Source organism: Pagrus pagrus, assembly GCF_965226575.1.
Source record: "Pagrus pagrus genome assembly, chromosome: 19".
Lineage (NCBI taxonomy): Eukaryota > Metazoa > Chordata > Actinopteri > Spariformes > Sparidae > Pagrus > Pagrus pagrus.
The window spans coordinates 6,191,379-6,216,537 of NC_140203.1; the positions used below are offsets into that span (position 1 = coordinate 6,191,379).

At 42.0% G+C, this 25,159-nt stretch overlaps 1 protein-coding gene across 1 annotated transcript in view; it reads left to right on the forward strand.

Annotated features, from left to right (window-relative positions):
- Nucleotides 1–16,217, forward strand: part of LOC311275417 (netrin receptor UNC5D-like) — a 188,949-nt gene extending 172,732 nt beyond the window's left edge. The window contains exons 16-19 of the mRNA XM_084383965.1: nt 1,328–1,477; nt 2,918–3,082; nt 3,326–3,504; nt 8,911–16,217. Coding sequence (XP_084240091.1) covers nt 1,328–1,477; nt 2,918–3,082; nt 3,326–3,504; nt 8,911–9,109 — 693 coding nt within the window. The 3' untranslated portion in view covers nt 9,110–16,217. The remainder of the gene's footprint in view (nt 1–1,327; nt 1,478–2,917; nt 3,083–3,325; nt 3,505–8,910) is intronic.
- Nucleotides 16,218–25,159: the final 8,942 nt, after the last annotated feature.

A 25,159-nucleotide genomic window follows, 5' to 3' on the forward strand; every position in this document is an offset into this window, starting at 1 on the left:
TGCTTAACTAGATGCACACACGCTTTTTCTGAAGTGGCGATGACAGTCGTCCCGTATAGCCGCTGCCCCCGCTTTATTTTTGGCTTGATTCGAGAGGCAGAACTGCATGTGAACAAAGAAAAAATTGGATGCAGGTGCCAAGAGCCAATTCACTCCACCTCTCCATCAGTCAGACATGGTTATTTGTTCATTTGTTCTCTTTCTGTTGGCTTTTGTGCGCGCTTCATACGACAATTAATTTCCCCTGTGAGCTTGCAGCAGGAATTGATCAGGTTTGTGACAGCCTGTATGCTTTGCATTCCCCCGCTCTCCGCGCTGTGTGACTGAGCGGATAAGCACCGTGCAGACAGGACTCGCAACCCCGCCCGTCCCTGTATTCCCAAGATACAGAAAATGTAAACATGCAAGTACATACAAACACACAGATGTTATTGTTCTCCATAGATGTGGAAAAAATTACAATATCACAAAGCGGGAAGCCAAAACACATAATATTGACAAAAGACTTTTGTTTCGTTCTCTGTTTATGTCTCGTCGTTGTGTACAACCAATATGTTTGGCTAACAATCCAGGCTGCTCGCTTTATCTGATTTTTGGGCTCTGGACTCGTGCAGTGTGTCTGTTTGATGCATTTTGTGTCTGGTTAAGTGTTGTGAGCAGCTCTCGAGGGGTTTGCTGTTGAGCTTTTCACCTTTTTAGGGGCCAATCACTCTGGATGCATTTTGAAAGCTTAAAAAACGCGCCGTGCACCACTCGTCTTTTATTTTTCATTTACATCATGGTCACAGTATGTCTTCAAATTTGCAAAGAGCACCGACAGATTAAAGTCGAGGGTCCCAAAACTATTACTAAAAGCCTGCGGTGTGTATTTGGATTTGTTTTAGGATTGCTGATCTGTTTGACTTTGGACATTAATTGTATTTGCGTGGAGAGTGTCGGGATTTCTGAAACTGATTATAGGAAATGTGTTCTCGCGAAGAGGAAGTTTGGTTCGTGTATGGCCTCTGAACTTCAATTGTTTCACTGTTTTCGTTCTCAAGCAATGGATTAACCATTTGGGCTAGAACGTTACATGAAAAACTGAAGTACAAGTACCCCAACACCGCACCAAGTACAGTAGTTGAGTAAATGTAGTTAGTTACATTGCATAATTGTAGTAAACCCATTACAGTGAGGCTCATATGTGCCGTATGTGTGTCCAGCTGTGTGCTCCAGACTTGATACATGGAGTCTATCAGCCGTATAAAAATATCTGCCTTCTTTCCTCTGCTTCCCTAACCCCCGTCTCACCCCCTGAACAAACAAACCCACACCTTCTCCTTATCAGGAGGTGGCAGTGGGCGAGCGCAGCAGGGGCGGGCGGCTGCTGGAGGAGCCTAAAATGATGCTGTTCCGGGGGAACACCTTCAGCCTCCAGGTGTCCATTCAGGACGTCCCACAGTTACTCTGGAGCATCAAGCCTTTCACCACCTGCCAGGTAGGCATTTGATAGTGTGTGTGTGTGTGTGTGTGTGTGTGTGTGTCAATTAGCTTAAGGAAATCAGCTTCACTTTGTGCATCTCGGCTGTAATTTAAACTTCATCAGGGTCACAGATCTGGAACGAAGCTGTGCTCCTTCATCTCCTCGGCCTCCTCTGTTCCTGCATTAGAACCCCCCTCCTCTACCAGTTTCCCCTTTTTCTCACTTGGTCACATCAAAGCCAAAGGACGGCAGCAAGGGCACAGCAGGCGATCACTACAGCTGGCTATCTCACCCACACACACACCCTTATAATATTAATTATGACTTCCAGACAGGCGCACACACACATGCATCTCATAGTTATCTTCCTAGGGGTCTACACACTGCATGTTCTGCTCTGCCCTGTGATGTTCATCCCGCCAGTGACATCCTATTAGCCGTATTAGCCCACCGTAGCGCCTCCAGAATACCAACAAGGCTTTCTCGGAGAGGGAAGAGCCACTATATGAGGGTCCTGAGGGGAAGATGGCTGTGGGCCTTTTTTATTCAGGCACCACTCTAGCCGAAAGGAGGCTTTTACAAGTAGCCATCCTCCTGTCTGATGGATCTGAAGAGCGGATGATTCATCCTTGAAACACTGTTTTTGACCTGTTCTCACTGTGCCACTGTCTGGGTCACGCAGTAGTTAGTAATGGAAGTCGAAATTGGCCTTTTAAAATTCCGTTCACTCCAAAGCTCGACTACTTTTGGTGTTGCAGCTGCCAATTTTTGGTGGACGTGCAGCGAAAACGGGGTAAATTGAGGCATCGCTGTACTAATTCCATAATCACATTACTGATCTAACAGATTGGCATTTACAAGCATATTCAAGGCATATGAGGAGTATCAGAATTTGGGAAAGAAAACACAACAAGCCTACAAAGTGATAAATATGGCTGGGAAAGTCTGGCTTTAATGCTGTGGGCTGTACATGTACTGAAAAAGATGTTAAGAGGATGATTTGATGTCATTACATGGACTTATTCTTCTAATAATGTGTGCTTAGGTCCGTGATGTTAATTGAACTAATGTTTGCTTGTAAAACTAGCCACGCTATAGAGCAAAAATAACCTAATTATTCCTCCCAGGCAGCAGTAAGTAAAATAATATCTAACTTATTACATGTTTTTTGCACTAATGACTCCAGCTCTTTCATGCATATTCTTTCCAAGGGCTCTAAATGTCGGTGCTCTTTCTGATGCGTAAACGCCTTGATTAGGTCATATCATTGATTGGCTAAAGAAGCCACTCATTCAGTCTTAATTAAGCATGTAAACAGCAAAGTGGGTGGCAAAGCAGGATTCAAATAACCAACGTCTTTCGGCAGGGATTTAATGAGTTTGTTGTCTCCTCTGCCTAATCCTTTCATCGTTCTCCCTGTCCGCCCTCCTCCTCTCCTCCCCGATCGTTCCGCAGGAGTTCTCCTTTTCTCAGGTGTGGGCCAGTAACCAGCGTCCCCTGCAGTGTGCCTTCTCTTTGGAGCGATACAGCCACTCCTCGTCTCAGCTCTCCTGCAAGATCAGCGTCCGACAGGTCAAAGGCGAGGAACAGATACTACAGGTCTACACGTCCGTGGTGGAGGTGAGCAGCACGGAGCGAAACACTGTGTTCTGGCTGCGTGGGCAGTCATGCGGCTTGTTAATAGGTTCTTATATTACAATGAATAACTCTTGATTTGATTTAAGAGCTTGCTTAATGAGCCACTCTGGGAGCTTTTCATGTATAGATTGCAAATTGTCTTGATAAGTCCTTGTCCTTGTCTTCATATTGAGACTTTCAGCTGCAGTATCACCCTCGCTGCTCTTTCCTTTTTCCTTTTGCCAGAATGAAAAGGGAGTGGTTCCCTTTTTCACTCAGTCAGACTGCACCATCACCTCTCAGACAGGGTCAAGGGCCTTTAAAATCCCCCTGTCCATCCGTCAGCGGATCAGCGCCACCTTTGACACCGCCAATGCCAAGGGGAAGGACTGGCAGCTCCTGGCTCAAAAGCTCCACATTGACAGGTATCAGTTGTAGCACTCAGACTTTCAATTCATCCTCATTCTTTATTACACGCAGTTGTCATTTACCTATTGCTGAGTCATCTATGCATAGGTGTCGGAGGCTGAGGACACTTTCTGAAATGGCCTTTTTAGGAGCTAATTTGTCTAAAATGACATGTTGACTAACAAACAAGCACTTTAGCAGGACCTGCAGTTGAAACTGGCTGCTGCTGATTCTGGTGTGAAATATACAGCCTGCAATATGTCAAGATAAGTGTTAATATGTAGCATATGCTGTAAAATAAGAATGTAACACATAAATGATTAAGATGATTGAATCTTGTTAAGATGGTGACTTACAGAGCTACTCACTAAAGTAGTGTCTGATGTCTTCTCCCTTATTCCTCTTGGACATCGTGCAGTTTGGTTTGCTGTAAATTAGACTGATGTGTTTCTTTTTTTAAAAAAAGAAATGTGTAGCTATCCATTGTACTTTTCCTGGATTGAATATTCTGCGGCCTTGTGCTCCGAATGAGTCATGTTTGGTTGAACTTGACTCATGACTTCTTGTGAACTCTTATAAAGTTTAGTAAAAGTGAAAATCACCCGTACAAATAGTACCTGACTAAAAGTCTTAAGTATGATGTTATTATTAAACGTAATTTTCTGGAAGTCAAAGTAAATTACTTTTGGGAAGCGGTTTAGACTCTGACAGACGAGGTTAAATAAATGTAGACAATGCAGCAACTTCCACCATCTTGGTCTCGCTTGTCTCTGTCCCCCGAAATATCAACACTGTCAAGATGTGTCAAAGTTCACCAAAATTGGGACCTGGATGAAAAGATATGCGCAGATTTACTTAATCAAACTGATTTTTCTGCCAAATATTTTAAATGGTCTTTTCATCAGTGCAAACAAAACATTATCATTTACTTCAGGAAAAAATCATTGCATTTGTGAATGAATAGTAGATGAGAGAGTTTCACAAAAACATACCTTCACAAAGCTCCTCTCAGTGTGTTTGTGAATGCATGACTTCTGATTAGTGGAGTCTTCTTGTTTTAATCTCGCTGCCGCAAAATGATTTTGACAGCAGATCTTGCGAACCCTTTGTTTCTCCACCGTTAGGAAAAGTATGCATGAGGACTGATACTTGTGCACTCAGCGTTTCTTAGGGCTGTGGGAACAAATTTTGGGAGTCAAATATAATTCAAATAGTCAAAACATTTGTACTAATCGAATGCTGAGATTACTATTCTAATGTGTTGGCAAAACCTTGGCTGATAAAAGGACAGACGTCACCGCAACCTCCAGTGTCTGGCCTCAACATACATAAAAACGAGTCACGTGTGATGAACAATAAAGTTATCCGAATCACAAGCTCACGTTCAGGCTGCTAAAGTTTACCTCTAACTTTACAACATCAGAAAGCGACACAACAGGGTCTAAGCTTGATTATTACATCACAGTTTTAAGTGTATTGGTAACGTGAGTGCCCTCCAGTGGACAGAACATAAAACAACCACATGCTGATAGTGGCATTGGCAATACAAAAGCCTGTGTGTAAATATAAATATTTATCATAGGCTAAATTTGAGTATTAAAAATGTTATTTGAATATCAAAAAAATATATATTTGACTATTCCCCCCCCCTTACATCACCTTAAATGGCATTTGATGAAGATTTTTTAAAACCTGTTTTTTCTACTACGCCCTTATATCCCCAACCCTTTCCAACACAAAGTGACTCCCTGACACCTACGCGTTACACAAGCCCAGACATACGAATCAGCTGCAGTGTTTTGTACAGGTATTACTCATGAGTGATGTCTAGAAAGCAGGAATGCTGCCTGTTCTGGTCTGTCCTCTATGTAAACGTCGCCCTGCTTTGAATACTATTTTTAATCTGGAATTTAGGCACCGTGTCAGCCCTAATCTCCCATCACCAACCAGCCTTCAGTAACACGCCACACTGCTGATTTCATTATAGATCGAGAAACACATGCACCGAGAGAGGAGAGAGAGAGAGATTTAAGGGCCAACTTTAGCACAGTCAGAATTACTGCAGACAAGATGCCGTGTTTTGCACAAATTTGAAGGAAGGTCTCAGACCGCTGACAGGCCAGCCTCTGGCAAGAAAATGTGTTCCTGTTAGCACTCTTCATTAGCAGCGTCTCTGCATGTGCTCTATCCGTCAACCCCGGCTCAACTCTCCAGAGGTTGTGCCAGGTCAGTATTTGCGTAGGCTGTGGAGGATTTTCGTTGTTTGCTACAGGCTGCTCGCTACTACTGCTTCCAGATTTAAGATGATTTTAATTTTGGTTTGAGGGAAATTTGTCTTGGATGTAAAGGCTGCTCGTTAAAAATACATAGAATACAGTATAGGGAAGTAACAAACTAGGCCCGAGGAAACTCTGCAATGTGTGATAACAGGACTTATTGACTTATATATGTATAAAAAATATTCCATACTAGCTCTTTTCTTCATCCTCAGCAATCACGCTAGTTAACGTTGCAGTCGCCACCAAATCGACAATTAGCTGAGGCTTCATCTGATTGGCCAAATGGTGAGAACGCGTGCCCACGTATCCAGCGCTCAGTCTTATAGGTCCAATGTTTTTCGATTTTTCTTCCATCACACACGTTCATATGGCAGTAACAATGAAAATACAATTCATCGTCACCACTGTAACGTACATGAACAGCATGTGCAGACATAATCGCATTCAAATGTTCTTAGTTAAAGAGATCCACTGACAGAAGGATGAATAAATGTTTATGGCTGTTTAGGTGTATTTCCCTGTATTTAATTGGACCCCTGTAGAGCAGGTTTGCCCATTTTTTTTCTTTGATGGGACAAAATTGAAACATTATGGTGGGCTAACGAAAAATAAAACGGTCAAACTGTTGGATCCGAGTGCGTACAGAATTAACACTGGCAGAGTACAGTCAGTATGCTGGAAACTAGAGGTCTTTCTTTATTATTTTCCCTCAAAGTCAGCAACTCCAGTTGAGAAGCCTGATGTTATAATGGAGGAAACAGAGCTTGTCTGCGTTCTCTCCAGAAAGGCAGCTCCTCCTCTTGTCGTACAGGATCCCAACCTCACTGAATCACCAGCCGCTACCGAAGCCAAGATCCACCACTGCCGACTTTGTTAAAACGTCCTGCTGGCGCCAATCGCTCAACTGCTAATGTACATCCAGGTTTTTACAAGAATGAACCTGGGTTATACAAGTGTTATAGAAAAATAATTTCTTCTGTTAGTGTTTACAATGAGATGATGATCATCACGCCATTGTACAAACATTTTGATCTCCAAACAGTTGCCATACATGTCAGCATCTCAGAAAACCTGACAGTAACGTTTTTTTGGGATGACTGCTTGTAGAGTCATTCGTATATAATGTAAACGACAGGAACATCTGCGTGGCCGTACCGCTCAAAAATGAGCGACGCCACCTGATGATGTATGGGTTTAACAGACATCTGTCTGCGCTTACTGAGAAGGATGTGTGAGCTCAGACAGATACTGTATCTGTTAACCTGTATTTCAGGTGGCACAGAGGGGAAGTCAATAATCAAGTGCTTATAGCCACAGAGGCTCTGTGCAGTCAGAAAGTGAACTGTTCCCTCCGTCCTGCCAGTCGGAGAAACACGAGAAGGAAAAGTTAACTAAGACACTGTGACAGAAACTATGCGATTAAGGAATTTCACTTAAACCGTCTGAAAACAAACATCTGTGACTGAGGAGAGAGGGAGAGGATTTTGGAGTGCTTTGCTTTTTTTTTTTTTCCTCAGCCCAGTCGAACACACCAATAAGCATGTAATGGGAATGTCTCTTGCTCGTTAAGCTGATTTTTGTAATTATTTCTCTGAGTGTGTGGGAACGGCATCAGGGAGGGAAGGAGAGGACACGGCGACAAAGGAAATCCCATTGTAAGGAAACAGTGCACTCTGTTGGATGTGTGTTATAACAACAGCAGAGGAGTGAACCGTGTGTTTACACTGCACACTGGAGCTGGATGTTACTGCAGCCGTACTATTGTTAACCTGAAACCAACTTAGTTTGTCTTTGACGACTATTACAGTCCAACTAATGGTTAGATCAAGTGATTTTTCTAGAAACAAGACGTTTCCAATTCCAATTTCAGTCTTATTATATTAAAATGAGTATTTCTGTGTAGAAATCCATGAAGTGAAAGATTTTTTCTCACACTATGAAAATAAGTAAGCTGGTATTTTAGGAATTATTACATATTTTATGTATATATTGAAAGGCAAAATTGAGAAGGGACATGAAGTTCACTTTGCTTAAAGAAGGCCACCTCTCAGCTCATGAAAACAGTAGTATGATGTCTTCTGCTGCTCTTCTCAGACTGTTTAAAGAATGGAAACCACATCCATATCTTTACATCAGTCACACCAACAGACTGACGAGCTCTACGATGGCAGGTGTGAGATAACGGATAAACAGTCCAGGATAATGGAGACCCCATCACCTGGACAGGAAACAGTAGCACAAAGACTTGCATGAAAACATTTGATCAAATTCATCATCAAATCAAGATCTACACTACCTTCACTGTACGTTCACAGTCATGTTGTGTTTAAGTCAGATGAGAGAGAGGAGACGCCTTCAAATCGTGAGCAGAAACTGAGTCTTACCTTTCTATCAAACGTTTGCTGGATCAAATCACAAAAAAGGAAAAGGACACACTGTTGTACACACAGCTGTACCGGCCAAAGTGGGGCACACGGACCAAAGTTGGCCGGCCTTACGGTTCAATTTGGCCTGACAGATGTTTAAAAAAAAAAATAAAAATCAAAACACATAATTATGTTATACATATCTGAGAGAGATGAGAGACAATATAATTCAATATATGCCAACTTTCTGCCCATGGCCCACCACTAGGTTTTAGTGTTTGGCCCTTCAAGAGAAAGGTTTGGGCATCCCTGGTATAGAGAATATGGAGGGTGTTATCATGTTATGATTTATTTAAGTGAAAATATTGGATCTCGTACTTTTGATTCAGACGTCTAGACATGAAGGTCTGGAAAAAAAGAAATATAAAAACTTTCTGGACTTGAGATGAAGTACAGAAAGCCTGCATTACAAACTGGAGGTGCAGAGTTTGGAATAAGTGAATGTAGGAGGCAGGAGAAGTCTAATTAATCTTGCTATTGAGATCTATAATGGGAAATGGATCTAGTGTTTTTGAAAAAAATGAGGCTGTTTTGAGGTGATTTCTCATTCCTTTTTAATATCAGTCACTCGCGAAGTGTGTAGGAGTGCCAATATTAAGTCTCTGGAGTAGCCCTTAAAAAATACCCTGGCGTTGGCCTTCTTATCATAACCAGTGCGAGGCAACCACTTCATTACTAAACCACTAATAACCGCCACTTTGTTTTCCCTGGCCTGCAGGAACCTGTGCTACTTTGCATGTCAGGAGAGCCCGTCATCAGTGATTCTGAGCCTGTGGGAAGTCCAGCACCAGGACTCGGGGGACCTGGACTCACTGGCCAGTGCCCTTGAGGAAATCAGCAAGGTCCAGTCCCCCAGGACCGCCACTCTTGGCTGCAGCAGAGAAGAGCGGGACTCAGAATTCACAAAAGTTGGGTAGGTCAGGGTCAGGTACGCAGCAGATCAAACAACGATGAACCTTTTACTGCATGAACACTGTTGATCAGGTGTACTAGCTAATGAAGAGGACAGCAGGGAAAACTCTGTTACGGACTGTTAATAAAGGAACACCTCTGCTAAACCAAATAGCACATAAGGACAGACGGGGATCAAGGAACAACTGTGAGAGAGAATTAAACGAGTGTGGAACGAATTCAGAAGAACTTAAGTATTTGCGAGGCACCGACAAACATTTGAGAAAGGAGTTAAGTATCCCGAACCCTTCTTTGATTGAGCAATGTCAAGGTCTGACACATCTGGATTTGATAACCTGTATTCAAGGATTATGAATATCTGCGTGGAGAGGACTCTCAGCGATGGATGGAGCCTGTTTCAGACAGACTGCCAGTCAGGCTGGAGTTGTGACCTTCCCGGGATCGGATGTGCTGCCTGGCAGTTGCCCTCAAACAGTCTTCTGGGCTGTCAAAATGTTTGGTGTAATGTCATTATGTTGTCATTCATTTTTCGAGATCTCCTAATGCTTCTTTTTTCTTTTTTCTGCACCGTGTCTCTAATGTTGCCGCCGGAGATAGACGAGAAAACAGAAAGTAAGAAGTGTTGGATATCGATTATTGATTTTGTCGGAACTTATTGTCCAAAGTCTGTGCTCGGAGACTTGATTTGATGATGTACACGTGTGTGGATGTCTAAGAGATGAATTTATAAAGGCTTTGACAGAGCTAAATTGGCATGATCACATGGATATCAATCATTCTAAGAAACACACATACGTAGAGCATTTTCAGCCCAACGAGCAGGATACACTGTCAAAGCAAAGGCTGCAGGAGTTACACCAACATGCATCACAGTGCACCTGGAAAACTAATGATAAACGACTTCATATCAGACAGACAGCTGGAGCATTAAACACACTGCTAATCCTTTTCGCTGGTTAAATGGTGCGTATATTTTCAAGACCCTCTGGGACTTCTTTCTTTCTCTAATTTTTTGGATTTAAATTTTGACTTTTTGATGTGTGGCTTGACTGGAGCTGCCTCTTTTTGGATCATCAGATACCCGGACATCATTATCTGGAGACACTTAGCCGACTCTCACTCCCGCCCCTCGGTCTTTTCTTCCCAGGCAGAGCCAGCATCCACTTGAACAAAGATATCCTGATCAGTTGCTCCACCTGCCCGTAAACTTAATAAAGTGACTTTGTGTTGAACTCTGTGTTGGCTCTCTCTTTTCATCTACTTAATGAGTTCTTGAAAGGCCTGGCAGCCCACAGACTGTACAGTGTGGAGGAATCAGCTGCAGTAAATCTTCAAAAACTGTATTCAGCAAAGAGATGAAACAGAGGCCCATACAAAGTCCAATTTTCAGACATGTAAATGAACTCCTGCACGTAAGCGCTCGTTACATTTGGCTGGCAGAGCATTGCTCATTTACCATGTGGATGTTGCATTGTGTTGCCGTTTGAGCTGCACCAAAAGCCCTGGCGCGATTGTCGGTAGTCACTTGTTCAGACTATTGATGGGACGACTTGTGACTTAACCGAGAGAGATTTCCTTTCAACATGCCTGATAGTCCATTGGTTCTAACCCTTAACATCTGATTTAAAGGTTGTTTTAGATGCCCAAGGCTTTAGATGGAGAACAAATCTTCAATAAAACCTTCCTTTGTCCCACGCAGGGACAGTTACTCAGCTCCGGGAAGAAGTAAAAATTCTTTGAGGGTTTAAAAGTCAACATGTCAAACAATGCTGCTGCCATTCCTTCTTCAAAACACTTAAAGGTATATTTCAATATTTTGGGGGAAAAGCTATTCGTTTGCTTGCCAAGAGTTAGATGAGAAGATTGATACCACACTACAGCCAGCAAATGGCTCGCCTGGTTCTGTCCAAAGTAGAGCCGCGACAATGAATCGATTATTTGTCATCTATTAACTTAATCTCAAGACAAAATTCTCTGAGTCCGGCTTCTTGAATGTGAATAAGTTCTGGTTTATTTACTCCTCTGTGACAGTTAACTGAATATCTTTAGGTTGTGGACAAAATAAGAACTTTGAGGACGTCATCTTGGACGTTTTTTGACATTTTATAGACCAAACTACTCATCGATAAATCAAGAGAATAATCGACAGATAAATCAGCAATGAAAATAATCATCAGTCAGCTGCAGCCCTGGTCCAAACGAAACAAAATCCGCCATCCAGAACCTCTAAAACTTGTTAATTGACATGGGATACCTTGTTTGTTTAATCTGGACAAAAACTGGTGCGTTAAAATTCAAAATTTGCAGTTTTACCGACCTGCCCTTGCTTCCAGTGTTTATGCCAAACTAAAGCTAAGCAGTCAGATTTGGTATCAATCTCCTTTTTCTAACTTCTCACCTAATTTTTCTAGAAAGTCAAACAATTCCTTTCATGAGCCGAGACTCACGGTTTCATATCCAAGCTGCAAAAGAGGGATGAAGATTCAAGTGGGCTCATGCTGGCTCTGCGGCGGAAAAGCAACTTCCTGCTGAGACGCGTATTTGATGCCATGGTCGGAGCTCCTGAAAATCTGTTTTTAGTGAGCCGTGACTGCCAGAATAATCAAACCCAGCGTCTATCAGCGAGTCTTTTTTGTCACTCTTCCTGTATGGATCAGAGAACACCATATGCAAAACAGAAAAACGCTTAATAGGGATTCTTCACTATCAGCTGAAAAGGTCACTGTGTGTAAAGGTCAATGCTTGGAAGAGGAGGAAACTCTCTCTAGTGTCACATGCTGAGTTAGATCACTCATGCAGATCTAAACCTTAACTAAGCATGTAAAATACAGATAACAGTACAGAGAAGTCTCAATAAAAATTACATTATAAGTGTTTGAAGCAACTGTTGCCGCAACTAATGATTGTCTGTTGATTATTAATCGATTGGTTTGCTCCATAAAATGCAATCAAAAAATAATTTTCCCAAAACAGTGACTGTAAGTATTCCAATTAAATGTTAAATTTCCATCTGATTTTATTACACAAGTTGAACGTAAAACATCACATTTAGGGCAAAGGTTTCCTATCATGTTGAGTCAAAGTGAATAAATTCGATTACTTACAGTGAATAAATATTAACACAGACTTTAACACAAACCTCGTGTTTATTCAGTCATTACATATGAAGTTAAGGGGATCTTCTGCATAAAAAAACATGCATTTAATATTCAAGTATTATACATAAATCTGTATGATACTTTAATTTGTGTCCTGTAATAAATCACACATCTAGTCATTTCATTAATACACACTGACTCAACATGAAAGACATTCATTAAGTTTGACCCTTTATATTAAACATATTTAATAGAATTTGTTGCTACGTGTCATTAATATACTTAATGTCACTGTCTGATTTGTTTGAGTATCATGAGAACATTTAACAGCGACAATTAAATGTCTTTTGTTGTCCAGCAAGAGTCCTAAACTTAAAGATAGTTAGTTTAAGAAGAAAACCAGCAAATATGCTCATCCGAGAGCCAGGAACCAGCTCATTTTTAGCATTTTAGCTCCATTTTCCGTTGGATTAGGTAGGAAAGCTTTAAGGTAGTCTAATGAAACCTCTTCATGCTGCTAGCACCCATCATTAGCACCCATCTCATCTGATGGACTAAAGGGAGTTACGGAAGAAGGATAAAGGTGTTTTTAGACGCGTCAAGTATAAACCAAAGTAATATGGACCCGTTGTAGTGTTGTGAGCCTCCACATTCATAGGAAACCTTACATTTTAAAGTGTTTTGTCAAAGTTACATGAAACTGTTAAAGCGTATTTCTGTGGCCAGAGTTTATAAAGGATACCAGCATGTATGTGTTAACCTCATACTTAGGACTTCATGGACTTTTTAACATCAATACTTCTTTCTTCCTTTTGGGATCAACAGCTTCTTTCCAGTCACACATGCTTAAAAATGTCCTTCTAACTCTCCCACAGTGCAAACTGGAAGAGCAATCTTACCTACTTAAGGTCTGTTACCTCCAGCAGAGCTGTACTGTTGGCTAATGGTGCCAAACATTGCTTTTCTTGGGAAAAGCTTATAGCTGCAGCTGCTCTCAGAAGAGGACAAAATAATTTGAGTTGAAAGGCTGAGCTATTACCCACAACATATCCCTCTGATGTATCATCAGTCCAAGAGCTGACTCAAAATCGTAAGATGACCTCTCTGCTGAAGCACAGAAAATGTCCTCCGTCCTCCACGAGGCCGTCCAAACTTTTTTATTGTATTTACAGATGTAGCTAAGCTTATGTTGGCATCTGTCAACTCTCCTCGGATAATTAGAAACCGGATCCTCCACTCCAGCTGTGTAGCGAGAGCTTTTAGGGGGCAGGTACTGGAGTCGCTAAAACGCACAGCCAGCAGAATGCATAAAGGGAGGACAAGAAGGGACGCGAATACGCTTGTCTGAGGCGTTTGGCCCAAATTAATCCAACACATCCTCAAAAACGACTGAATAGTTCGATTGCAAGTGACTCTGAAAACGACATATCTCTGTTCCCAGAACTAACAGACTGACTGTTGCAGCGTACCAGTGATAGGCGACCCGACCTACATCGTGCACTTGGAAAATATCGTGGTGTGGCTTACAATAACTATGTTACCTTTACCTAACGTGACCTAACTTCACTACATTAGTAAGTTAAAGAGCAACATGTAAGAATTGGCTACCTGTTGAATTTATACTCCAAACAGATAGGGAGCAACATATCACCGGAGTAACTGCTGACTGTTGCAAACTGAATTCTGTTCATCAATCCATGACTGTAGCTACTGTTAGCTCGTGAGCTCAGTTAGCCCTGCAGCTAGTCGGACTACCTTAAGAGTGTTGGTGTTAACGCAAGAGGTTTTCCAACCCGGGGCTAGCTTGTTAGCATGCCATCTTAAGCAGATACCAATGCAATGCTATACATTGATGTTTTTAGTTACTTTTTTAATGTTTTAGACTAGAATTCTTACGTATTGTACGTTTAAAGGCAAATTTGTAAGCTAGGTGATTGTTGCGTCATCCCCAACTCGTCAAATACTGACGCTTAGGGTTGATAGAGCGTGCGTCCCATGCACAGAGGTCCTGTCCTCGCTACAGCGGTCCAGACCTGCAGCCCTTTGCTGCGTGCCCCCCCCGACCCTCTGTCTCGTTTCCTGTCATCTCTCCAAGATATCTTATGAATAAAGCCATAAAGGCCAAAAAATACTAAAAGCAAAGCTATCTAACAAATTGTACTTTCAAAAAAACTTACCATCGACTTTGACTTTCATACTGCAAACAAACAGCGGTCTTGAGTCGGCCTGTACTTGTGTAGACTTTGTTGCTCTTTATACTACTTTGCCTGACTTCCTGCTTTGCTTCTGTAATAAAGTTGCCGTCCAACAACTACTTTAAACATGGGTCATAATAATCTGCTTTCACAGTCGAGCTATTCGGTCGTTTTCTGATGAGGACGTGCTGGAAATTAAGCCAAAAATGGGATTTCTTGTGAAGAGATCAGTTGGACATATTCATTTCAGGAAAATGAAATCTGATGGTCCGTTGAGCAACCAAGTTACCAGTTGCATATAAAAGACTGGACTGTGAGCCAAGGCACTGTGGCATCACTCCAGAATACCTTCACGCCGATGAACAGCACGCATCTTCACACAGCGGAAAGTACTTGATAAAGGTTTTACTTTCACATGATCGCTATTATAACACATTCTCAAAATTTCAGTGATTTCCTGTTAGAGAAAGAACCACAAATCACTATGCAGATCGATAACAGACACTAACAAGTTTCTGATTTATGTACAGACTTTATGGAAAGCCGGAGTGAACATTATTTCGGACACATTTTGGCAGGAGGCCGTGAAACTTGGCTAGAATGGACTTCTTTGGCAACGGGGTGCGATGCTGCCAAATCTCTCTCGAAAAACTCAGTTTTTCTGTTCCCCTTGGGTCCACTCAAACTCTCGCATACTTTCTTACACTTGTTGAGCATCACAATTTTTATTTCAAATCCGGAATATTTTTTTCACTCTCCATCTTTCTCACGTACACAAACAGACATTTATGCGTCCACAAGCAGCATTAAAAAGGAAACAGATTTGATTCATATCTGTTGTGCATCACAAAATGTACACAGCTTTCTAACTAATTGTGCCTCTCCATGTGGGTTTGGTGTCATCAGAGAGTCTGATCAGAATGTCCTTTTTATCACACGCCGCGTCAAAGAAACTAGTGTGTTATATGCAAGCTGTATTGTTTATTGCCATGCACAGCGCCAACCTTGTGTACACAGCAGAGGTGTTTCCGAAGAATACTGAAGCATTTAAACCCGTCGCCTCCGAAGCCAGGAACTTACAGCGACGACGAGCTGACTGGAAAAAAATGATTTGACCATCGGTCACCTGAGGATGCTCAGCGTGTCCGTCGGCGTCCTTTACATAAACGTGATGACTCAGAGAGTGCATGTGTGCGAGAGTGAGTGTGTGTGTGTGTGCGTGTGTGTGTAACTTTTAAAAAAGCTGTATTACGTGTCCCTGGAAAATCCAGCCTACAGTCGTGTTACTATTTCAGCTTATTCAGATGTGTGACGCAATGTGTTTTTCTCACAGCCTACTATCTTAAGATCTGCATTGCTTTGGTGAAAATGGAAAACAATGCTAACTTAAGTGGACGTGTATCAGTTCATCAGATGTGATGAAAGTTTAATTCAAAACTTTATTGCTTTACTTTTTGATTGTTGTTTCTTTTTCTCTGCTTTTTCTTTCTGGGATGGAAACTAACTGCCTTTTAAAAACTCTCATTTATCAACTGAAAGTGCTGGAAATGTTCAACAATTATTATTTTTATTCTTCAGATGGTTATGTATACAATGAAATGCATTGGTGTAACATTCTCTGTACTTGGGATTTGATTTTACATGCTATTTGAATGTTTATGTTACGAGGCTGAAAGGTGTGACGGTCATACTGCTTACCACTGGTGTTGTTCCCTTAGAGGCCAAGTTCTTTTGTTTCTTTTTCAAATATTTGCAGATTTATTTTGAAATTGTATATACTGTAATGTGTTGAAATAAATATGCAGTGAAAGCAAAAGATTCGCTGTTTGTCTGTTGTCTATACTTCCTTGTTTCTTTCTTTTTTTCAAATCGCGCTCTGCAAAGTGAGTGTTGCCAGGTTTGGTTTTCACTCATTCTGGCCAACTGTTGGGGAATTTGGCTGGCTCCTCTTCCTTCAGCATCATCACAGGAAGGATTTTATCAGCGTTGTGTTATGAGTCCAAAAATTCAACAGCAGCACTCTGAGTTTAAGCTAAACCAGCAGAGCACAGACGACAATGAGGATGGCGAGACGTGACACTGTGCTCGCTGCATTAGAGGAATGTGAGTAAGTATATTTATGTGCTGTATACTGGCCTGCAGTCCACTTGTCTAGCGTTGTAATCCCATAACTCTGCTGGACAAATTATGGACAGCTTTAAAAATATTTTTCAATCGACGCATTCTTCTTCCTCTTTAAAACCTGGCGCCTACATTACCCACAATGCAACTTAGCCACTTGAGTGACGTTGCTAGAGGTAATTTAGCAGGTCACATGCAGCTTCCTCTGGAGCCACAAAGACTTTCTACGAGTTACTCTTTAAAAGATCTGAATATTTCTTCCACCACTGCTTCAGTGTGACCCGTCGTGCACGACCAGCAGTCTAGATAATTGCTTGTTGCTGTTAACGATGCAAAATATGAAGATTTCATGAAACTCAACTGACACTAATAATAAACTCCAATCCAAACAGCAGATGGCACTGTCTGCTTCCTCTTATTAAAGGTTATCATGTCTGGGCATGCTACATCCTGTGAGTGCGCAATAAGGACACGCACACACGCACATGCACACACACACTCAAAACTGTAGTGTAGATTGTTTCCATGACATGAGGCAGTCTCACAGACTTGCATGTGTGCCCCTCCACAGTGTGGGTAGGGGCTAGTCAGGCCTGGCACTCAGCGGCCAGCTACACCCTGTCTGACAACGCCGAACTCAGCTCAGCGCTCAGCCACGAGGCTGCAGGAGCTGCAAGATCCCCGTTCCTGTTCAATCATTTGGTCATTTTCTGCAAATCACACTTGATTTATCTGCTTTATGTTGTACTTAACCCCCTCCTGCTGTAGAGCATGAGTGCTTAAGTTAATTTTTATCTATTCTACCTGCCCTAGTTTAGTATCTTCACTCAGCCGTGCAAGCTGTGTCCCAGCCGGATGTCATCTGTCCCAGGAAGGCAAACAGGCAGGCTGCAGGCCTTCCCAGCAGGCCTCTCTCTTCCCCTCCAGACGCTACACACACATCCCTGGCACAACCAGAGGCCTCTCACCCCGTCTAATACGCCCCACCCCGCTCGCCCCTGGACAACTGCTCTGACTCAAACGGATTAAAGATGACTCTCTTCTCTACACTTTCTTTTTTTTTTTTTTCAACCTCTCTCTCTCTCTCTCTCTGTCTCTCTCTTGACTTCTCTTTTCTTTCCGAGCCGGATGAAAGGCCTCCCAGACACCCACTCCATGCACATACCATTCAGGCCAGGACACACAGGAAGTCTATGTGCTGCGCGGGGAGGAGGAGGTGGAGGAGTGGGGAGTGGACGGAGGGGGGGGAGCGGGCTGGGAAGTGGCGGAGGAAAGGAGGGAGGGAGGGTGTGCGCTCAGTACAGAGGGAGAGGGGGGGATGGAGGGCTAAATGCAAGTCATGTGAAGCTCATGAGAACTAACCTACAAAAGATGGAATCTTGTTTTTCTTTCTCCGACTCTTTACTGTTACTCTTTTGTTTCCTCTCTTGATCTGAGCCCTTTCACTCTTAATCTTCCAATACAGAACTTCAACTTCAACTAAAATCCTTCTCTGCGCTGATTATCCCGAAAACAGAAGATTAGTTATGCAGCCGCCAAACACTAATTGATTGAGGCAATAATGTTTGACTATCGACTCTGAGTGTATGAATCAAACTAACTTCATTGGCCTCTTTCTTTTTTCTGATAAACTTTACAGCTACTGAACCACCAGTAAACTGACTTCCTGAAAGTTGTTTAGAAGATCTGTTTTTTTACAAGAGGCGCCACGCCATTTAGTTATGAGATTATAGCTCGGGCCCAAATTTGCCATGGAACTGTGAATAATTGCATCACGTGGAATGGAGCGTTCAGTGCATTTGTTACTCTTACAGAGTGTGTTGCTTCAGTGTGTGTGTGTGTGTGAGAGAGAGAGTGAGTGGGTGGGTGTCTGCAGCCCCAGCTAGCAGGGAACGGCGTCACGTCGCATGCTTTGAATTACTGTACATTTGTGGCTGGTAGACAGTCTGCTGCCAACTGTCTCTCAATGGATCAGACAGCTAACATCAGCACTGTGGGTTCTGCCACGAGTCCTCCTTTAATTCCCACTCGCTGCCTCTTAGCGCACTTTCCCTGCGTTGGATAGTCTTTCACCACCATCTCTCACACGCACATGCAAACACGACTCGCTGTCTCTATTTTTTAATCATCTCCACTCACTCAAACGTGTCTGTCTTTTTATTTATCCATGCCATTTTCCCTCCTCGCTCACACAGTGTATACAGACACTGACACCCACTCGCATTCCTGCGTGCGGCTCACACAAACACGCAGATTTGTCAGTGTGTTTACACAGTTCACCAGGCAGCTAATCTTTATGGCACTGCTGACTGAAGCCTGTCTTTTGTCGGAAAAAAGGCTTTAAAAAAAACAGTCAGGTGACTAATCAGGCCACATTGCAGCAGCTAGATCCCTGCCTTTAACTGGCCGGCCCCTCCTGTGAAGCCTGCCCAGGTGGTGCCAGGGAAAGTACTGATGACATCACCACAGAGGGTTCAACAAAAGACGAGCATTCCTCACTCTGGCGTAATCCAGCGTGTTAATGTACACACCGACTTCAACCAGACAGAACCAGTCGAGGAGCTTCCCTCTCTCTCTCATCAGCCTCAAAAGCAAACACCTTCAGGACCTCGATACAGATCCTCCGACTCCGTGTGTGTTTAGGAAGTGTGAGCTGATTTTGACAATAAGACACTTGACAATATATTTCCATGATATTTTGCCAGGAACTCCCACCCCATTTGTCTTCTCCTTTTTGTCAAATGACTTCAGGAAAATGTCACGAGCTGATCTTTTTTCTTCCACTGGTACTGAGAGGTCATTGTTTTAAAGATACACAAACGCAGTCTTCAAACGTTCTCCGTCCTTTATTAGTCATTTTACTCTGAAAAGTCAACCGGCAGGATTTCCTAGGATTGTGTCACCTTGTGTTGCAAAAGTTTGACTCATTCAGTCTAGTTCTTAAAACTCAATTTTCTCAGAAGATGTGAATGTGACTAAACGTACATGAAAAACTTTAAAGGTGTTATTGAAAACATTCAACCACATATTGTGGCGTTCCATCTCTCCCTCCCTTTTGCATTCACTTCACAACACCGCTGTTGTTCGAATCATCTGCCCCATGAAGTGGTTGCCAGTTTGTTGCACGTAATCACCAAGCCCCCAGGAAGAGTGCCAGGCTTTGAGCCAGCTTTCGTACTGGCCGAGCCGTGTAATTAAAATGTCAGTAGGCCCAAAAGGACCTTTTCCCATAAGCTTACATTGTGAAAGAAGCGGCTGTAAAAAAAAAAACCCTGCGGAATGACTCGTTTGACTATGATAATTTGATAGACCAATTTCGGTCCAAGAGCCGCACGATAAAATAATTTTACCTCTATTCAAGTTAGCTGGGAGCTAAACTGGAAGTTAGCCGGCTCGGTTGAAGTCTCTATTGCGCATGCTCTGTGGGCCGCAGAGCGTGGAGGATTTGAATAATTTTATCGCCGGGAAGTCGAGACATTTTGGCTTTGTGTTGCCACTGAAGCCACAGCTTGGATAGGAATTAATGTTACGCGTATCTCGCTCCTTTCTCATCTCTGCTGAGAGTCGCACATGCTCAGTACCGACGAGGAAGCTGACTAGGCTCAGACCTTACGAAAGTCTCTAAGAGCGGTTTCTTTTTTAATATCTTTTACTTCAGTCCCTCTTTAAAACGCTGACTGAATGATGTTCAAGCATGAGCAGAGACGGATGGAAAGATATTAACAAGCCAACAGCCTAAACTTCAACGCACGTCATAGCATCGCACCTGAGAAGGGCAGTAATTTAGCGTGTTCACCCGGGTGGTGAGTTTTCATCAGAGCTGTTTGGAGCCAAAGACAATAAATACTCGTGTGAAGCGTGACGCAAAATAATCTGTTGTTATACTGAGCAAAATATTAATTGTAACCACTTTGACTTGTAATTTTTGGGGCATGTGTATTTATAACACCACGCTTGTTGATGTGTTTTTACCCCAGTCATGTGTCTCTCTGCGTGAGAAGGAGGAGCGGAGGCTGCTGGATGCATGTCATGCTCCAATCCATCACACAAATGAGAGAAACATAAACAGCATCATCAACTTTTGTGTCAGGCTACGGCCCCGCATCCCAGCGCATTCACACCGCGACCTTTCACCTTTCACTCCAAACACGCAGTCATGACCCTCCGGCTGTTGTTGTTTTTATTGAGAGCTCTCACAGAAACGGAGGGGGGCGCAACCATAATAGCTCTTTCTACAAATATTAATAATTGTTTTAAATCGGTCCATGCGCCTGATGTTGGAAGCACTCAGCCACGGATAACCGAGATTGATGTTCCAAATCTCAAATAAAGTTGATGCGAGGCAGCTGTCCTTGTCATGTTCCTGCTGTTAAAAGAATGCGGATCCGTTTTTATACAATTTCCTGTCCTGTTTTCTGTTATGAATACAGACGCGATGTCACTGTGGGTATTTTTCTTTTAATTTCATAACAAAATCAAATCAAAATTAAACATGCAGCAGTCAGAGTGCAGTGAAATAAAACATTCGGGGGCTTTTTTGTTGATGCAAATAACATTTTACAAGAAACTTATTTTCAGGCTCATGTCTCGTGGCCGTAGATTTATTGGTCCAGGTGTATGTGATCGGATTTTGAGGGCCTGATTGGTCCAGAACTCTACTTAAGATAGATTTTGCCGGGCCCTGAGCCTGTCAATCCTCAGGTGTGTAAAAGCTGTACTCTGTGCAGGCTCATGTCTTACATTTAGTTTTTTGCTCCTTGTCTTTGTTTTTCTTCTTTTTTTTCAACCTTCCTAAACAGCAAGTGAAACAATACCCAGCAAGCGTCACAAGATAAGGGACTGACGCTCAGGAAGGTTTCCCTTCCCCTTATTTTTTCTGCCTTTTCCTCTGCAGGTCACTTCTATGAAAAAACTCTCTGTCTCACCACCATCTGCTCTTCATACATACACAAATATACAAACATACACACATGACCGCCACACAGCTCCCACACAGGATATGCAAATAACTCTTGAGCTACATAGCGTTTAGCTTAACTTCCTTGATCAGTCAAGTGAAACCTTCTCCCTCAGATTATGAATGATAAATTGTAGAATTTTTGCTCATATTTGTTTTTGGAAGATTTGAACTAATCAACCCGCTGTCCATAAATACTGACTTGCTCAGGATAAGCCTGCAAATAACTCAATCATACACTTCCTGTTTTTGAGCACGTAGTCGGTGACCTCAGAAGGAGGAGCGCAGGATGTGCTCCAAGTGGAAGATACAGATAGAGATTTCCTAGATAGTTTAATTGAAACACATGGTTAACTTTGGCAGGATGGGATCTGGGGCATTTGTTGTGCAACTGGATGTGTGTGTTTTTTGTTCCACATGAAATGATTGGGTGTGAAGTGTAATCATCTTGCTCCACTGCCAGCTATTTTTCTCTTTATTTTTTATGTTGTTTGTTTATTTTTAGCTCCGATGACACTGATATTTTTTCTGAAACTCTAATTTTTTCCTGTTTCATAGCTGTAAGTCTAACTGGTGCAGTACACAGTCAAAAAATGCAGCTCTGCACAGATTATCAGGTAATGTGAGGGGTTTAAGCCAGCTGAACTGCTCACAGACTCATCAGGGAAGCCCTGTTCATATCGTACATGTCTGACATTTAAGATTTAAAGATATAAATTGTTGAATTCTGCATTAAAAATGTGTAAAAACATCATAGTGACATGACATAAAGACCAACAAAGGAGGTCTCCTCAGCAGATCGCTGCTGCAGTCAGGCTGATAAACAGGAGCAAAGATTAATCCACTTTTTAATCCCAAAAGTTCAAACTTAATCTCCGAGCTCTCCTCCCGTCAGTATCTGATGTGACTAATGAACAATATTATATATTGCAGGTTTTAAAATCTGGATGATGAAATCGGTACTTTTCCGAACCAGACCACAACGACCAATGGGAGAGGCCCGTTAATCTCCATTTTGTTAACGTCTAATTCCCCATGAAAGTGCTGAAGCCACGCCCCTGCTGCTGGTGTTAGCTATTTATTGAAAATGTATTCATATTTTGTATTATATCTAAATTTGGTGCAATATTGTCCACATTGCACTGCACTTCCTTGGATCCTCAGCAAAAAAAACCTGCAAAGTAGATTGGATGATATGTGAATAACAGACAGACGGACAGACAGGGATTCCTTGCCTTGCAGTGAGATTACCTTGGTCACATTCAGCAGTCGAGTAAACACCAGAGTCATGTGAGAACTGCCACTTCAGTATTTTGTCTCTGATGTTCAGCTAGTCAAAAGAGGCCATCTGTTACTTTCAGATACTCAATCACACAGTTTTCATCAATATCACGTTCACCCAGGCATTTTGCCACACTCACTGACGTGGGAATTACTGTAAGCTCCTCTACACTCCCATTTCGGTCACAAGATATTTAACTAATCATCTTGAGGTTTCATAACAGTGTTTTTTTTCGTTGACTGGTGAATGAGAAGTGAGACATACTCCAGACAGCGTGCCCTCTAAATGTGTCCAGAAATTGCTCAACTCGTCTGTCGCCACACAACGATCTGACTAAGCAACAGGCCTGAGATTTATTTATGCGAGTTTGTTGGGCTCTGGTTGTTTATGTGTTTGTTCTGTAAATGACCCTGACACGGTCTAGGGTAGGTTTGCCCAAATACCTTCCGCTTTTCCCTCCCTAGACAGACAGGCTTTAGACCCACTTTAGATAAGATTTTGTCAGCAGGAACCACATTTCAGAGGATGTTTGTTGTTTGATGTAGTTTAGCAGAGATGGTGGAATAATGTTTGTTGTCATTAAATAGTAGTCGACTTCCTCTGTATACAGCAGAGAGCTTAACGTGCGTTCTCTTCTCACTGTGTTAAACTAAAGTAAGTGAAAAACCAGTAAAATTATAAGTATTCCTCAGCAGCGATGGAGTGTAACTCAAGTACTGTAATTCACATGTTCTGCTTTTTTTTTATACCTCCACCCCACTACGGTTTGTATGCAAATATTGAACTTCTTATATTATTTGAAAACCTAAGTTACCAGTTACTTTGCAGATTGCATGCTGCATCAGAGCTAAAGTAGCACTTTGTGAAAAACTGATGCCGATAATCTCATAACTGGCCAGGCCGATAATCAGTCAACCCATTCAGTACATCCATACATGTAAATGTACGTGTAATTTACCTTTACTTGTACTTTTGATATATAAAGAAACAGTTCACCCTAAAAATGAAATTCAACCTTTACCTACTCACCGTCATGCCAATGGATTGAAGTTTCATTGTCCACAAACATTTCTGGAGCTTCACAACAAGACAGCGCTGCAGCAGGAACAAAAGAGCAGAAAAGTCTCCATTCAGCTCATCCGGGATAATCCAAGTCTCAAAAAGCCCAGAGATCCTAAATTGATCGAAAGACGTTGTTTACACATTTGATGTGCAGGCGACTTTTAGCTTAGCAGCTACAGTGAAGATTTCGGCTTTTGGCTGCTTTCAAATCCATTTTTGATGTCCCCGTCTACTTTAGTTGTTTAGGAGAATGCTGCAATGCTGTTTTGCTTTGATGCTCCAGAAATGTTTTGTGGACTACGAAACTTCAACCATACTTTCCATCAGCACGCAGGTGAGCAGATAGTGAGTGGGGTAACTTATCCTTGAATCACATTTATGGCCAGATAATTACTTTTGACTACTACTGCACATTCAATTCAATGTAGGATATTTCCCTCGAGTACTGACTTTCACTTTCAACAAAGTAATATTTGAACACTATACCTTTGTTTGTTGTGTGAGCTAGGGGAATTTGACAATGAGGTTCATTTCTTGTTTTGTTGCTCTATGACGATGTTGTCTTCTGGTTGAGTGATAATAAAAAACTTGAGCTGTGTTCAGGAAGGGAAGCTTTTTTGTAGCAGAGCTCTTTCATCAAGCATGTGAGAGGAGGCAGAATATTTTAAGACAGCTGAAAAATAATTTGTAATTTTGTAATGAACTGTAATGACCGCTGCATTTTTGGTGTCTTGTAAACCCATGAAAGTCGGGCACTCTTGGTGCATGACACGAATATTGAAATCAGTCATCATCAGTCATCATCATCTTTACTATTACTCATGTATGAACCACAAAGAGTCTCCTAGGAATTCACAGAGTGAGTATTTGATCCAAAGGTCACAGTTTTTTATTAATTTATTTTTTGTAATTGTGCTATAACAAACAAGGTGTTGCCACTCCAGGAGAAAGATAGTGTATATAGAAAACAGAACAAAACAAACAAACAAAATTATAAAAAGAAAACAAAGCAAACAAAGAAAAAAAACAGTGACTAAAACATCAGAAAGGTGAGTTCAGCCAAAACTTGGACTAACACCCGACCGACTTTATGATTCATTAGTCAGTATAGCAACAGACTGAATAACAGACAGACTCCAGTGGTCTGATTAATGTGAGAGAAAAATATTGATGTACAACATGGATTTACTTTAAGAGAAGATAAAGCAAAGAAGACAGTTTGGGATCATTCATTCACTGGTGCTTGAACTTGTTGTACATGAGTTAGCTATTACTAGTTAGTTACACATTACATATGCTAGTTAATGGCTTTAATGCTTGGAGCGGGTTATTCATGAGTG